The 14,651-nt window shown below is 40.3% G+C and overlaps 1 protein-coding gene across 5 annotated transcripts in view; it reads left to right on the top strand.

Moving 5' to 3' along the window:
* ADGRG2 (adhesion G protein-coupled receptor G2) overlaps positions 1-14,651 on the top strand; it is a 129,156-nt gene that overhangs the window by 74,463 nt on the left and 40,042 nt on the right. For 3 of the 5 annotated variants that reach the window (XM_055338944.1, XM_055338942.1, XM_055338943.1), the window contains 4 exons: positions 8,999-9,034; positions 12,027-12,065; positions 12,176-12,199; positions 13,603-13,641. In XM_055338944.1, the coding sequence (XP_055194919.1) occupies positions 8,999-9,034; positions 12,027-12,065; positions 12,176-12,199; positions 13,603-13,641 (138 nt within the window). The remainder of the gene's footprint in view (positions 1-8,998; positions 9,035-12,026; positions 12,066-12,175; positions 12,200-13,602; positions 13,642-14,651) is intronic. The other 2 variants (XM_055338946.1, XM_055338945.1) reach the window with 1 other exon arrangement.

Genomic DNA, 14,651 nt, shown 5'->3' with positions numbered 1-14,651 from the left:
AATATTTATTTATTCATGAGAGAGAGAGAGAGGCAGAGACACAGGCAGAGGGAGAAGCAGGCTCCCTATGGGGAGCCCGATGTGGGACTCGATCCTAGGACCCCGGGATCACATACTGAGCTGAAGGCAGACGCTCAACCACTGAGCCACTCAGGGGCCCCAGCCCTCTCACATTAACAAGGGGAGGCAGCTACTGCTCTGCTTCTGTCCACATCTCCCACACGAAGCTCTCGTGTCCCACACAATCCAGAAACATACAGAAAAGGGAATTCTGGGAAATCCAGCTTTGGCTCACCGTGATACTACATCACCAAGACACCACACATCCTGGAACACTAATGAGCTCAATTTTGTATCTGTTAATATTTCTAAATAAAGCATGATGCTAACATCTCCCAAGGCTCTACTTAATTGTTTCTGTTCTGCAGCTGGCCCGAAGATGTTCTGAAGATCCTTGCAGCCAGCCAACATTATCTTTGAGCAGAAGGATTATGAGTAGTTTTTGAAAGTTTTTCTTTCTACTTTTCTGTGGTTTCGAATTTTCGCTACATACACTCACATTATTAGAATTAGAAAAGAAACTAGCGTTAATTTTTAGAAGCCAGCCAGTGACCCCTGGGGAGACTGTGCACCCCACTAGAGGGCACCCTAATAACATCACGATTGGCTGCGCCTTCCACTTTTGCTCTGAAACTTCGCTGGGTCTTGACTTTGTGCAAGAGCTTGAGAAACAGAAATTAGAGTCACCAGATCTCCTGAAACCCTTTGACTTCCTCCTCTTATATTTCCAAAGTGATCCCGAGGGTGTTTGAAAAACAGAAGCAACTAAAAGGAAATGGAAAGAAAGTGAAGTGGAGGGTTTGTTCAATAGAAGGGAGAACTCAGTTTTAGGAAGGTCGTGGAAGACGAGGAACAGAGGGCATGATTGTGTTCATTATGGATGGGAGCAGGGTTTCCTGTGTGTGCTCCTCAGTGCTCTAATGGTACCTATGAAGTGTGTCCTACTGTGATTATCTTCATCCCTGTTTTCTGGATGGGAAACTGCAGTGCAGGTGGTGTAAGGAAGTTGTCCAGTTACCTAGTGGCAGATTACAGAAGTTGTCCAGAATTAATAAGTCTTGGATTTGGACCTAGGCTGTCTGGGACTAGCTTCTTGACCTGTTTACCGCTTGAGGGATTCAGGGCAACGTCACATGGACTGTTGAGGCTGATGCCTGTTTCCTCCACACCCCAACTTCCCAGGGGATCCCCCCCATCCTCTCATCTTACCTTAGAGTGTCTGTTGAACCTCTTTTCGTGCCAGTTTCCCAAGCACAGATTCAAGTTCTCAGCGTGTCTTGGCCAGTCTACTGCAGCAGCCTCCTCTCTGGCTGCCTCGTGTATTTTGGAGCTATATAAAACAATACATACTGTTCTGTGCTGGGGCTGGGGAGAGTGGGGAGACCATTTTGCATCCAAGTCATTATCTTGGGCTCTGCACCCCCAGACAACCTAAACTAAGATGCCAAGGGGGTCGCTGCTCGACTATGAGATGGCAAAGAGTGGTAAGATCTGAAAGAGACTAGAAAACTCTCTGTACCCTAACTTCTAGCACCCCCACCTCTATGTTTCCAGGTGCTTCTGCACTTAAAACTACCAGAAGAAACTCTGGCTAACCCATAAATTACAGGTGCTTTGGCATGGAAGACTATGTCACCTAACTCACAGCAGAATTATCCTAGACAGGAGTGGGAATCAGGGAGGAGAGGGGCGGCCAAGCAAAAGTTGTTTTTCTTAAGCCACATCTCTTCTGAAAATAAGTAGAGATAAACCTAGAGCATGCATTCTCTCCAGGAGCAATATTGCCCCCACAGGAGTGAACATTGGCTTTTGGAGGCAAAAATGTCTTACTAATTATACAGGGCTGGGACTAAGATGAGGCAAGTGAAGGGTCTAGGGCACAAAGTGTTAGGAGATGCCCACTCTTAGCACTGCATATGAGTGTGCACACCTACAAAATTATACACATGCATAAATATGTATATATGCATTCGATGGAAGGAGATAAAGGGATGGAAAGGGTCAGGCAAAGAGGGCAAATGTTCAATTTTATATAGAGTGGTCTGGATCAGCTTCTCAGCAAAGGTGACATTTGAGCAAAATTTCAAAGAGGTGCCCAGGGCATAAACCAAGGAGCTCTTGGGAGGAACAGTGTTCCAGGCGGAGGGAACAGCAAGTGCAAAGGGCGAATATGGCCCGTGTGTTGGAAGACTAGCAGGGAGACCTGTATGGCTGAGTGAGGGGAGAGTAGGAGAAGAGGTCTGGCTAGAACGTCCTCTGTGTCATGAGTATGTGGGGTGTTTCCATGTAGAAGTAAGGCAGTCTAGTAAGTGTTCAATAAAAGCCAGTGGTCACTGAAGTGTTCAATAAAGACCAAGGCCCACCTAGAATTGCTGATTGTTTGGGAAGTTCCATTAGCTCACAGCTGAAGTTTTCTCTAATGATGTCATTATTAATCGTTTAATAAAAACGTTATGTCAGAGTACTTACTGAGCAGTGTGATGTAAACACTTTTCTTTGGCTGTGCCAAGGAGAATTGTTTTCATTCATTTGGTTGGTTATGTAGTAAAATCTGAAAATACGTTTTTTTGGAATAGTATCTGTTGTTCCAGGCCCTGAAGAGCCAATATAATAACAAAACAATATTGTTTTGTTTGGGGTTCCCATATATGAGTGCCTAGGCGTGGCGCCTAGTTTTGAATCATCTCTCTATGGAATAGTAATTCAATCCAGAGGAGGACGGCCACCAGATTACAAGTTTCAGCTGCGTCTAAAATATTTATGCAAGGGGGGCTAGTCGTATCTGTTTTATTTAGATCCACTCCTCAAAGATTAAGCCTTTAACTTTCCCATTCAACTTGGGGCACGTGTGTTGGAAGGAAATCCTCATTCGTGCTCTAACAGTCCCGGGTTTGAGATATAATAAGCATCAACCCCCCTGGCATCAGAGAATGGGCAGCAAAATGAAAATGTCAGAAATGGTCAGCCGTGACCTCGCCTGACTTGCATGCAGGTAGTTTGTTGGAGAGGGGATTTCAGGAATCAGGAGTGAGGGAACAGGAAGAGGGCATTAGGAAAAATGAAAAAGCCAATAAAGGATCTGTTACTGAGGTCACTGCTGTAGGCAGTGAAGGCTCAGCATCATTGCATTTTTTTATGTTGTTCGTGACACGTATTTGAAGGGCCGTTTTAGCACACATTTGTACGGTCTGCTAAGCAATCTGTCTGCTGTGTTTGGCAGTTACGACTACTATTCCAAACTTCAGATTCTGGATAATAACCATCCAAGAAATACTCTGAAGTCTTTCCTTCATAGACTCTGTCCCACTGCTCTCAGCTCCATTCCCTACCTTTCCCCTTCTGTGCCTTGTATCCTAGGGTCCTGCCTCCTTGCACTATTTGTGTTAAGTTCCTGCTCTTCAACTACCATTCCTGGGTTCCAGACTCATCCTTGACTGATGGAGACTCCTTAGTGATGTCATCAGTCAGTCCCCAAATATTTCTGAACATCTACCAGATGCAGGGCACTGCATTGGATTCCCAGAGAATAATAAAGCATTGAGCAGCTTCACATCTAGTTGGGAAAAACTTGAGACCTACAGTAGAAAAGTTAAGTAAAGTGCCCAGTAGTGTATGTCCCACAAACAGCAAGTGGATGGTGTAGTCAAGGAATAAACTTTAGGATAAAGAGAGGACAAAGCCACCTCCACTGGATTTTGTAGCCAGAGCATGCTTTAGAGGGTCAGAGAGCTGACCCAAGCAGGTCATCTTCTAAAACTCCCAATTTTGAAAGGGTGAAAATATGGAATTCCATTTGAAATCACCTGATTTCTAAATGTTGGTTAGTTATTCAAACTTTCAAAAACTTCCGGTGTGATTCTCACTATGTGGGCAAGATTGAACTTGCCTGGGAGCCGAATTGGGATTGAGAGCTATTGGTATGCTTTTGTTGAAGGGCTTAGTGCAATGGGCAAGAAGTCAAAATATAAAGAACATTAAGATCCTTTCCAATGAGAAGATTCTGGGGCTCTAATATTTCAGTCACGTATGAGGTGATCAAAACCTGGGCTTGGAAGTTGGCAGTGGGCAAGGAAAGAAGGGACAGATGAGGGAGAAATTAGGGAATATTAATAATAATACCCTACATTTATATACTAGTTTATGGTCTACAGAGTTTGTCATTGGAAGCAGGACAGAATGGAGGCTCAGAGGGTAGGCTCTGAAGTTGGACTGCCTGAGTTCAAATGTAAGCTGTACAGTGAATTACTGGTGGGGCCCAGTACACCTTACCCGGACTGTTTCTCAAGCACTAAAATGGATTGATGCTAATGAATTCACATATCTCATGGAGTTGTTGGCTGCTTAAATAATATATTGCATATAAGGGTTAAGCCTGGCTCACGGGAAGCATCAACTACTGTTTTCTATGTATCACACATACATCATCTCTCTTTAATCCTTGCAATAGCCCCATGTTATGGGGAGAAGAATGCATGGGAAGGATGCCTGGACATAGAAGTGGGGGGTAGGGGAAAGGGAAGGGTCAGAGGTAACGGTCAAAGAGTGAACATTTGGTTTGTACACTCAGCTCTCCTGCTGAAACAAACTCTGGGTTTCCACGCCCTTCACTTAACCCCTGTGGGATTTATTTTTTCCATTGAGGGTGGTTCCTTGCAACTCCTATTTTCTATAGTTTAAAAAAACTGGATTTCTGAGTATGGTAGGAAGAATAATGGCTCCTCAAAGACGTGTCCCTGTACTAATACCTGGGATCTGCAAATATGTTACCTTATATAACAAAAGGGACTTTGCAAGTGTGATTGAAGTTAAGGACTGTTGAGATGGGGAGATTATCATGGATTACCTGGGTGGGCCCAGTCTAATCATGGGAGTTCTTAAAAGTGGAAGAGGAAGGCAGAAGAGTGAGTGAGAAGGATGCCCCAGGTGAAGGAGTCCCCCTCCCATTCCATCCCACTGCTGCTGTCTTTGAAGATGGAGGAATGAGGCATGAACGGAGAAATGTGAGTAGCTTCTAGACTGGGAATGGCTCTTAATTTATAGCCAGGAAGCAAATGAGTATGTTGGTCCTACAACTGCAAGGAACTGAATCCTGTAGTAACCCAGATAAGCAGGACACAGATTCTCCCCTAGAGCTTCCAGAAAAGAATGTAGCCTGTTGACACCCTGATTTTAATCTGGTGAGACCAGTATTGGACTCCTGACCTAGAACTCTAGCATCATACATTCGTCTTGTCTTAAACTGCTAAGTTCAGTGGAGGTAATATGTTATAGCAGCAGCAGGAAGCTAATATACTGAGATTTCCACCTTAAATTATTTGGCTGATGTTATCAGCAACACTATCAAATTTGAGAAGTCAGCAGGTATGGAAATGAGGAGAGGTGGTGAGCGAGGAGTTCTGGGATATATGGAATTGGAGAGGCAAACACAGTAAGGCGTTCACATGGCAGTGCTTAGACCACACTTGGCCGCATGGGATTGGAGTTGAGGAGGTGGTGACAATAGCTGAAAGAAAGTGCCAGGAAGGTGACGGAGGAGAAGAGACTCTGTTGAGAGGCTGGTGTCTTGAGTTTCCAGTTGCTGTCTTTGGCTTTCATTCTAAGCATATGCATGCCAAACTCCTGCTCATCATAATTGGAATATATGGACTTTGTTTTAAAAAAAATCACTAGAGTCATAACTGGGTAAATTTTATAGACAGACCATAAGAATTTTATTTATGTATTAATTTTTTAAAAGATTTATTTATTTTAGAGAGAGAAAGAGAAGAGGGAGCAGGGTGGGGAGGAGCAAAGGGAGAGGGAGGGAGAAACTCAAGCAGACTCCCCACTGAGTATGGAGCCCCGACTCGGGGCTTAGTCCCACAACCCTGAGATCATGACCTGAGGTGAAACCAAGAGTTGGATGCTCGAGCCACCCGGGCACCCCCAATAATTCTATTTATTGACTTAAATGGAGACTTCAATAAATGAATAATGCTTTAAAATGTGCTCTTTGTAGGTTTCCAAAGGAAAATCTGAAAAATTTAAATGTTTTTCCTTTCTTTGTTTATGAATCCTTGTAACAATGGAAATGTTTTGTCTCCTAAGAATGGCATGGAGCTCAACTATATGACTCAGTGGAAATGACGACCACCTCTTTGGTTGTAAGAAATGGGAAGTGAATTAGGAGAGCACCCAAGAGAAACAGGCTGATAGTCAGGAAAATGTAAGGCCTATGGGAACATCTCTGTTTTGGACCAGGAGGAGTGATGTGGAGTATTATAATGAGAGACAGAAAAAAATGAATAAAATGTTAGTCACTAAGCAATCAGGCCCCTAGAAGAAAAAAAATGCCAAAAGAAAAAAAGTGGACAATAACAATTTGAGAATCTCTGGCTTTTATTAACCAGATTTCCTCCCTTCATCAGTGTAGATTGTTGCTGGGAGCCCTGCAAGGTTCCAAGATGGAAGAGGCCAGCTCTGCCTATGGGGTCAGAGGATTTAGCAGTGGAGGAGGTTGGAACTATTGGCGGCTATGGTCAACCACTGGTAAATTTGTAGAGGCAGCAGTATAAGCCTCTGTTGACCTTGAACATTACTCTCCACCCCTCTTTCCTGGTATGCAACTCTTCCTCAGGCCTTCATGCTCTTCTCTGCCTGTGCCACAGTCCTGGCCCACTCCACCTCACCTACCCACACTGACAAGTGCCATTCTCAGAGTAGCCCATACTGAATATTGATTCTTCCCAGTACTTTTCAACATGGTGTGGTATGGTAGGTCTTTACTACATGATTGGAAAAATTCAGCCGGTTAGAGGTAATTCATACTAGGGTGTGTATGACTGATTTTCCCTTAGTGCTCCTAAGAATATTTTAAAAATTAAGCTGTTAATAGACACTTTAACTGGTGGAATGTTAAAGTAGCCTGAGAGAGATATTGGAGGACAGAGACTAAGAGGAGGCAACTCCAATTAAATTGAGGCATCAAGGCACTAACCATTGTGCGTACATTTGCCTTGTTGGCTGTGGAGTAATTGGGAACTTGAGCACTCATTCAGTCTTGTTTTCAAGCAGAATTGTATTTTAATGATCCCAGAAAATAGTCAGTACCCTACCACCACTTCAGGAAAATGGGCTCCTGGAGCCTACCAGCTATGTTTCACTGTGCAATTTTGATTTCTAAATATGCATATTTTTTTAAAGGATGGATTTATTGGGGCACCTGCGTGGCTCAGTCGGTTAAGTATCTGCCTTCAGCTCAGGTCATGATCCCGGAGTCCTGGAATTGAGCCCCGCATTGGGTTCCCTTCTCAGTGGGGAATCTGCTTCTCCTCCCTATGCCCCTCCCCCAGCTTGTGCTCTTTCTCTCTCTCTGTCAAATAAATAAATAAAATCTTCAAAAAAAAGAGATAGATTTATTTAGTTTAGAGAGAGAGTGAGAGAGTACTCTTGAGAGAGGCAGAGAGAGAGAGAATCTCAAGCAGACTCCCTGCCGAGCAGGGAGCCTGACATGGGGCTTGATCCCACAACCCCTGAGATCACAACCCAAGCTGAAATGAAGAGTCCCAACACCCAGTTAGCTGAGCCACCCTGGCACCTCCATACATATTCTTTTTCTAAAATTGTGTTTTAAGATACCCACTATAGAAATAATCATTCCTTTGTAATTAATTTTTTTTTTAATTTTAAGATAATACCTCACATGGGTGAGAGTTTGGGAAAGTAACACTCATGTGCTGCAGAGGGTTGTATAAATTGGTTTGTTTTCTGGGCATTTTGGCAATCAAAATCATGGAATTTCTGAAGGAAGCAGCCAAGTATGTATTGCAAAAATTTAGCCAAATTTATTGCAATATTGTTTATAATCATGAAAAATTGTATGTATTAAAGTGAAATTTGTTGTGTAAATTAATGGTATATCCAGTCAGTGAAATGTTATACAGTGATCACAAGTGTTATTGTGGAAAGTTGCTTAATGATATAGAACAATGTTCAAGATACGCTGTCATGAGAAAAATCAGGTTACAAATTATGTAATATGATCTTTCTCACACATATAAATACATATCATACACATAGACATATAAACATGGAGAAAGAGAGTGACCAAAGAATATATGCCAAAATGTTAATGTCATTTATATCTGGGTGGTGAAATTATAGGTGGTTTTAATTTTCTTTTTTGTTTATCAGTAATTTATCTGTAGTTGCTCCCGTAAGTGTGTGTTGTTTTTCAGAGAGAAAAAAATAGAATCCCTTTTAAGGAATCTGAGCATCCTCGGAAAGTAAATATCAGCAGTTCTTGTAAACTTGTTATAAACCCAGAGGCATCTGAGCTGGTTTAACTCCTAAGAAAGAAGTAGTGGCTTACTAGGTATACCGTAAAGGCTGTGCTAATAGGTATACAAGGAAGCACGGTTAATGAAAGTTTAGTTTATGCAGATGTATACCTTTACTTTTACAAATTCTTTTCTTTTTCTTAAAGATTTTTATTTATTTATTTATTTTAGAGGGAGAGAGAATCTCAAGCAGACTCCCTGCTGAGGGGGTTGGGCTTGATCCCACTACCCTGAGATCATGACCTGAGTGGAAACGGAGTGCGACGCTTCACCCACTGAACCACCCAGGCACCCATTTACTTTTACAAATTCTAATGAATATTAGCTGACAATTGAAGTTCTTAGTCATTTTAAGTTTAAAATACACTTATATTTGTGATTATATAACAGAATAGAGAGAGCACCGTCACCATTTAAATTGGAAGAATTGCTTCACCAGAGATGTGTCTGTAGAGAATTGAGTTGAGAAGTACTGATGAGGCGGTTGAAGATAATAGTAAATTAATACACTGCCCTCTTTTGGTAGCCATTTGGAACTCATTTTACATTCAGTCCTGTTAAAGATGTTCATCTACAAATTCATGCACAAACTAACTTTAAATAACCTTTTTCCTCAACAGAGAATGCTGATAATTCCAGTTTGTTATCACCATCTGGTAAGACTATTTTTTCATGGCTTTGGGGAATTTCAGGAAAATATTTCAAAAGTTCTCCATGCAGTATGGCATGTGTCAGATACAGCAAAATTGCTTTTTTCCATGCAGGTTGATTCAATTCTGTCATGAAACCTACAACTGAAAAGTCAATAGCACACATAGACAAGAGGACAGACATCTTGGTCCCCCCACAATTATGGACAAAGCTGAGGAATAAATTCTGGGTTTTCATTTGGAGGCCTGCTTAAGTTCTTCAACGTTATTTTTAGTCTAGTTCACAGGTCTCCTGAAGAGTATCAAGAATGTAAACCTGCCGAATGTTCCTGCATATTTGAGGGATGAGATGTTCTCTTAAATATACTTCCTCAGTCGCTTTTGAACAAACACTTTTCAAAGGACTTCTGAGGACTTAGCCCCCAGAGAATGGGAAGGCAAATAAAGAGAGAGTTTTAACTAGGATCCTCTTGGCAGGAGCCAGTAGAACCCACATTTGAGACTGCTAGCTAGAACCAGAACTGGAACTCAGTGATAAAATGGTCCAGCCCTGTATGGTGAGAGATGACAAGATAGTGAAGCCCGAGTAACTTACCTAAGGTCACACAGCTTCCTGGCCCCGTTATGCACAGGCAGCACATGACTTTTCTGCCTCCTCCTGCATTCTTTCTGGTATACCATATATTGTAGAACAATCCTTTATGGTAAGGAGTGAGTCCACTCACATGCTATCCTTAGTTGTATCAAAATGAGCTTCTGCTGTTAATTCATTTAAATAAAATTAATAATGATAGCTATTACTTCTTATGCACATACTACATGCTTGGAAGTCTACAGACCTCTCATTCAGCTTCCAGTCTTATGGTATAGGAATTATTATTATTATTATTTTAAAGATTTTATTTATTTATTCATGGGAGACAGAGAGAGAGAGAGGCAGAGACACAGGCAGAGGGAGAAGCAGGCTCCCTGTGGGGAGCCCGATATAGGACTCAATCCCAGGACCCCGGGACCACGACCCAAGCCGAAGGCAGATGCTTAATCACTAAGCCACCCAGGTGTCCCACAGTATAGGAATTATTATATTCCTAGACAAGGAAAGCTGAGGGTCAGAGAGGATAAAACTTGCTCACGTTCACATATTCTGTGGAGCCACTACTTGTATTTGACTTGGCCACCACCCTCCTACCCCGTTGCTAGCTGTGTGGCTTTGGGCAAGTTTCTTCACCTTTCTGTGCCTCAGTCCCTTCATCTATGAATAGGGTAATGTAATAGTACCTGCTTCATAGGGTAGTTGTGAAAATGAAATGAGATAACATATGCACCTGACCCAGGGTAAGCCTTTAATAGGTAATAACGATCATTATTATGAGTGATTAAGTAACGGGGCAAAGATTCAAGCCAGGATTGCAAGGCTCCAAAGCCTAAGCTTTTTTGACTATGCCAATTTGCCCCCTTGCTGTTAAGCTCCTAGGGTAAAATGAACCACTGTATTTTTCTCCTAGTACAGTTACCATCCTCAGACTTCATCATGGTGCTATCATAGCCAAATCTTGTTTGCATGGAAATATGGGGTATGGAGATTTGAAGGCACACACTGGGTCCAGTCAAAGCCTGGGTTCTGGGTGCCCTGCACTAACTGGAATATAAGACCCTGTGCACATCCAGGGACTTGCAGGGGATTGTGTACACAGGCTTCTTCTTACCATTCATCACCTTTCAGAGGAATTAATATTCGTTCATTAACAACCAGCTTTGGCCTATTATTTTGTTTTGCTCCAAGATTCCCCCAAAAGATTCTCCAAAGGATTCCATATCCACACTTTGAATCTTATTGCTCAGGAACTGTCATATTTCTTAAGAAATATCCTTGGTAATTAAAAAAAATGTAGTAACTGACAACATATGGAAGCAATAATGTAGGACAGACAGGGTGTGTGTGTTTCAGCCAACGCATGAGCAGTCTAAAACATACCGGCCAGCCAAGCGCCTTGACACACCCAAATGTTGTCCTTACCCACTGAATATCAGGCTGCCTACTACAAAGCTTGTATGTCTTGTAAAATGTTTGTTTACTTTTCCTGTGTATACATAGAAGTCAAGCCATGGGATCTTTTAAATATTTAAACATGCAAAATGTGTGTAGTAGATTGACCTCTTAGCTTAGTGGATTTACTCCATGGGAAATTTATAACTTGATTGATTGCCTTAATGGCAGCCATATTTTATTTTTAAATATTTTATTATTTATTTATTTGACAGAGAGAGAGAGAGAGAGAGAGAGAGTGCACAAGCAGGGGGAGAAGCAGAGGGAGAAGCAGGTTCGCTGTTGAGCAGGGAGCCCAATGCAGGGCTCGATCCCAGGACCCTGGGATCATGACCTGAGCCAAAGGAAGGCGTTTAACAGTGTGCCACCCAGGCATCCCAATAGCAGCCGTATTTTAAAATAACTTACCAGGAAATTGTGTTAGGTGGTACTGTACTGAATGGTAGCAGAGTTGTTGTTTTGTGTTTTTAATCCTCAATTCACAATGGGAAGTGTTGCCAGGTGTTATTATGACAAAATGGAGCCAATGTGCTTATACGTTTTATAATTGTAGTTTGGCAATTTTTTAAAATATAAAATATAAAATGTTTTTGAGAATTCTCTGGCTGAAAAAATTTGAAAGTGGTATGTTACATATTTTTCTGTGGTTTCTAAAGTTATTTCCATAATATTGCATAGGTAGGAGCAGGCTTTGAGGGATAAGTCTCAAGTTCTTCATCTGTACAATGAGACAGCTGCACTCATTTCATTTCTTGGGTTCTTTCTCCGTAATTCTCTGGCTAAGTGTATATTCTCTGAGTGATTATGGGGCTTGCAGATTCATATTGGTCTGAAAGCATGTTGTCTACTTCTTTTCATAATTCTATCTCAAAAGTTTTAACTCCTTAGAATTCAATCAATAATTGTTTCAAAATATTAATTTGAAAATTTTGTTGTTTTTTCCTCTTACAGTTGAATCATCTTTTGTTGGTTTTGTCCCCTACTCCAATGGTACTCCAGGCAAGATTTTGAAAAAATTCAAACCTAGATTTAGCCCAATTTGTTAAGCTTTGGATTTAATTATACCTTTCTATTGTTCCCCCCCCCTCCCGGGGCCAAAGAGGTTGAAACTACAAGCCTAAATGGTAAGAATTTTTCTGAAGCAAGTGAAAATTGAATATGAATTATAGATATAATGAGTGGTGTTGAAGGTTTTCATATTCAAATAACAAAAAAAAACCACCAAATCAAATAAACCCACAAACTGTCAACCCTGCAGAGCATGCCATACTTTTAAGGTTAAATGAAAACATTCTTCTTATCACGGAGGGAGGCCAGCCCCCTACCACGCTAACTGTTCTGTAAAAGGGAAGAAATACTGATCACATTTTGAGTACCCTATTTCTCTTGCTTCAACACAGTGCCAGTACATTTTATATGGCAGATTGTTTAAATGTGGAAACATTTGTTTAAATCCAGTGACTTCAGTATGATTCAGCATGGATTTGGAGGCACAGAGTTTTTAAAGACAGCCCTTTTACAGATAATTTTATCAATTTTTAAGTAGTATGACATGAAAAAAAACAAACCTGGCTGCTTCATCATGATGGAGAAAGAGGCTGTGTTTGAGGGAGGTGGACAGGTCAACCCATTCCGTGCCCTCCCCTTTGTGAGTAGACTGCTTTTATCTCTGTGCAGGCAAACCCCAACACTTTTCACACTCCCTTACTTAATTAAAATAAAAATCTCACCATGTGGTTGGTGGTTAAGTTGCTAAACAATCATAGATGGAGTTCAGACTGATCAAAACTGGTTTAAATTCATATTTGATCCAATGGGAAGGGGAAGGTATTATTGTTTTTATGATTAATGACTTTTTACACTGCAAGAAAATCTTCAAAATAGCCTTGGCAGTAGTTTTTGGATTTATTGTATGTGGTTTTTTAAGTGTGGTAATGTAATATGTGTTTTTCGCTCCTAATGTTTCATCTAGAATAATAAATTACAGAATGATATTTATTTAAAGAAATAGCAATTAGAATAGAGTTTCAATTGGATTTTAAGGGAAAAGAGATCAAAATGAGATTTTTCAAAAAGTTAGTTAAATGCAATGTTCAAGAACTTCAATTTTAAACTAGAATTACTTAAAGATTGCTTTAGAAGAGTGTACCATTAAGCATCCACAGGGCTATAAAGTTGGTATTAACTAGAAACATATTCCTTAGGGACTTGCATTATAATGGAGTAAAAAGGAACAAAATATGAAGTGACATAAATGGGTTTGTTTAAATCTAATAATTATAGGAATGTTGCTATGTTTTAGACACATAACCTATGTTCAGGAAGCACATTTTAAATGAATGAATAGTCGCTCAGGAATTGTGTCTGAGGGTTGAGGGCAGCAAATACATGGTAGTGTCAGTTGGCTTTTGCAAAACTCTAGCTTCCCTGGGATTGGGGAAAAGTGAAATGTTTAAGGAACCTAGAAGATACATGTGTTTGTTAATCATGTCAATACTTAGGTTTAATTTTTATTATTTTATTTCAGATGCTACTTCAAGCGTATTATCTACTTTAAACAAAACAGGTAATATCAAGTTCTTTCTAAATATACTAGCTTGTCTTCTGTGTCTTCTTGGGTTCTCCCTTGTGTGGTCAGTCTTCTGGGTTGCTAAAGGTTGTCTCCTTGCCTACTTCCTGTGCCTTCAGTTGTTGATTTACTACTCCTTTTACTTTGACATTGACATTCTGGTGTTACCTCATTGCTGAACTTCCAAACTGTTAACAGCCATAGCACTCCGTTTAAAATAACATTTAAAAAAATTGTGTAATAGTAATATATCTTAGCTCATAACAAATGGAGAATATAGAAAAATACAATGAAAAAAATAGAAATCATCTCTTAATGTTACTTTCCTAAGACTATTCCTATTAATAATTTGGTATATTTCCATTCAGGATCATATATAATCCTTTAAACAATAGTCATAGCATATATAGATTTTTATGTCTTACCCTTTTGACTTCATATTAAGTTATAAGCATTTTCCATCGTTCATTATTATTAATGACTTGATAGTATTCCATTGTGTACCATATGTTGAGCATTATTAAAGCTGTTTTTACTTTTTTAATAGAAAATGTTGCAATGAAAAAAAAAAGAAATTGTTGCAATGAACATACTTGTGCCAACATTTTGCATTCATTCCTGATTTCTGTAGGATGCGTTCTAAGGATTGAATTTAATAGGTTAGGTCCTTGATCTACCTATTGCCCAGTTACCTTCTTGAAAGCTTGTACCCAGCAACATTCTTGCCAGCAGTGAATGAGAATGTGTCACTATACCTTTGCTAAGAGCTGAGACTATATCATATATTATTAGATCTTTCAATCCTTTGGTTCTATTTTATATTCTTGATTGGTGATGTTGAACATTTTTCCCCAAAAGCACTTATGTTACTAGAACCAGAAGTTCATTTCACAGATGTGTTTTGTTTGTTCTGGGAAGAAAAGTATCAGGGCAACCCAAATAATATATTTAAAAGATTCTTAATGATAATGCAAAATACCATCAGCCTTTATAATTACCACCAGCCA

The sequence above is a fragment of the Nyctereutes procyonoides genome, unplaced genomic scaffold (genome assembly GCF_905146905.1).
Source record: "Nyctereutes procyonoides isolate TBG_1078 unplaced genomic scaffold, NYPRO_anot_genome, whole genome shotgun sequence".
Lineage (NCBI taxonomy): Eukaryota > Metazoa > Chordata > Mammalia > Carnivora > Canidae > Nyctereutes > Nyctereutes procyonoides.
Note: the sequence above shows the minus strand (reverse complement) of the source record. Positions and strands in the feature narration are given on the sequence as shown.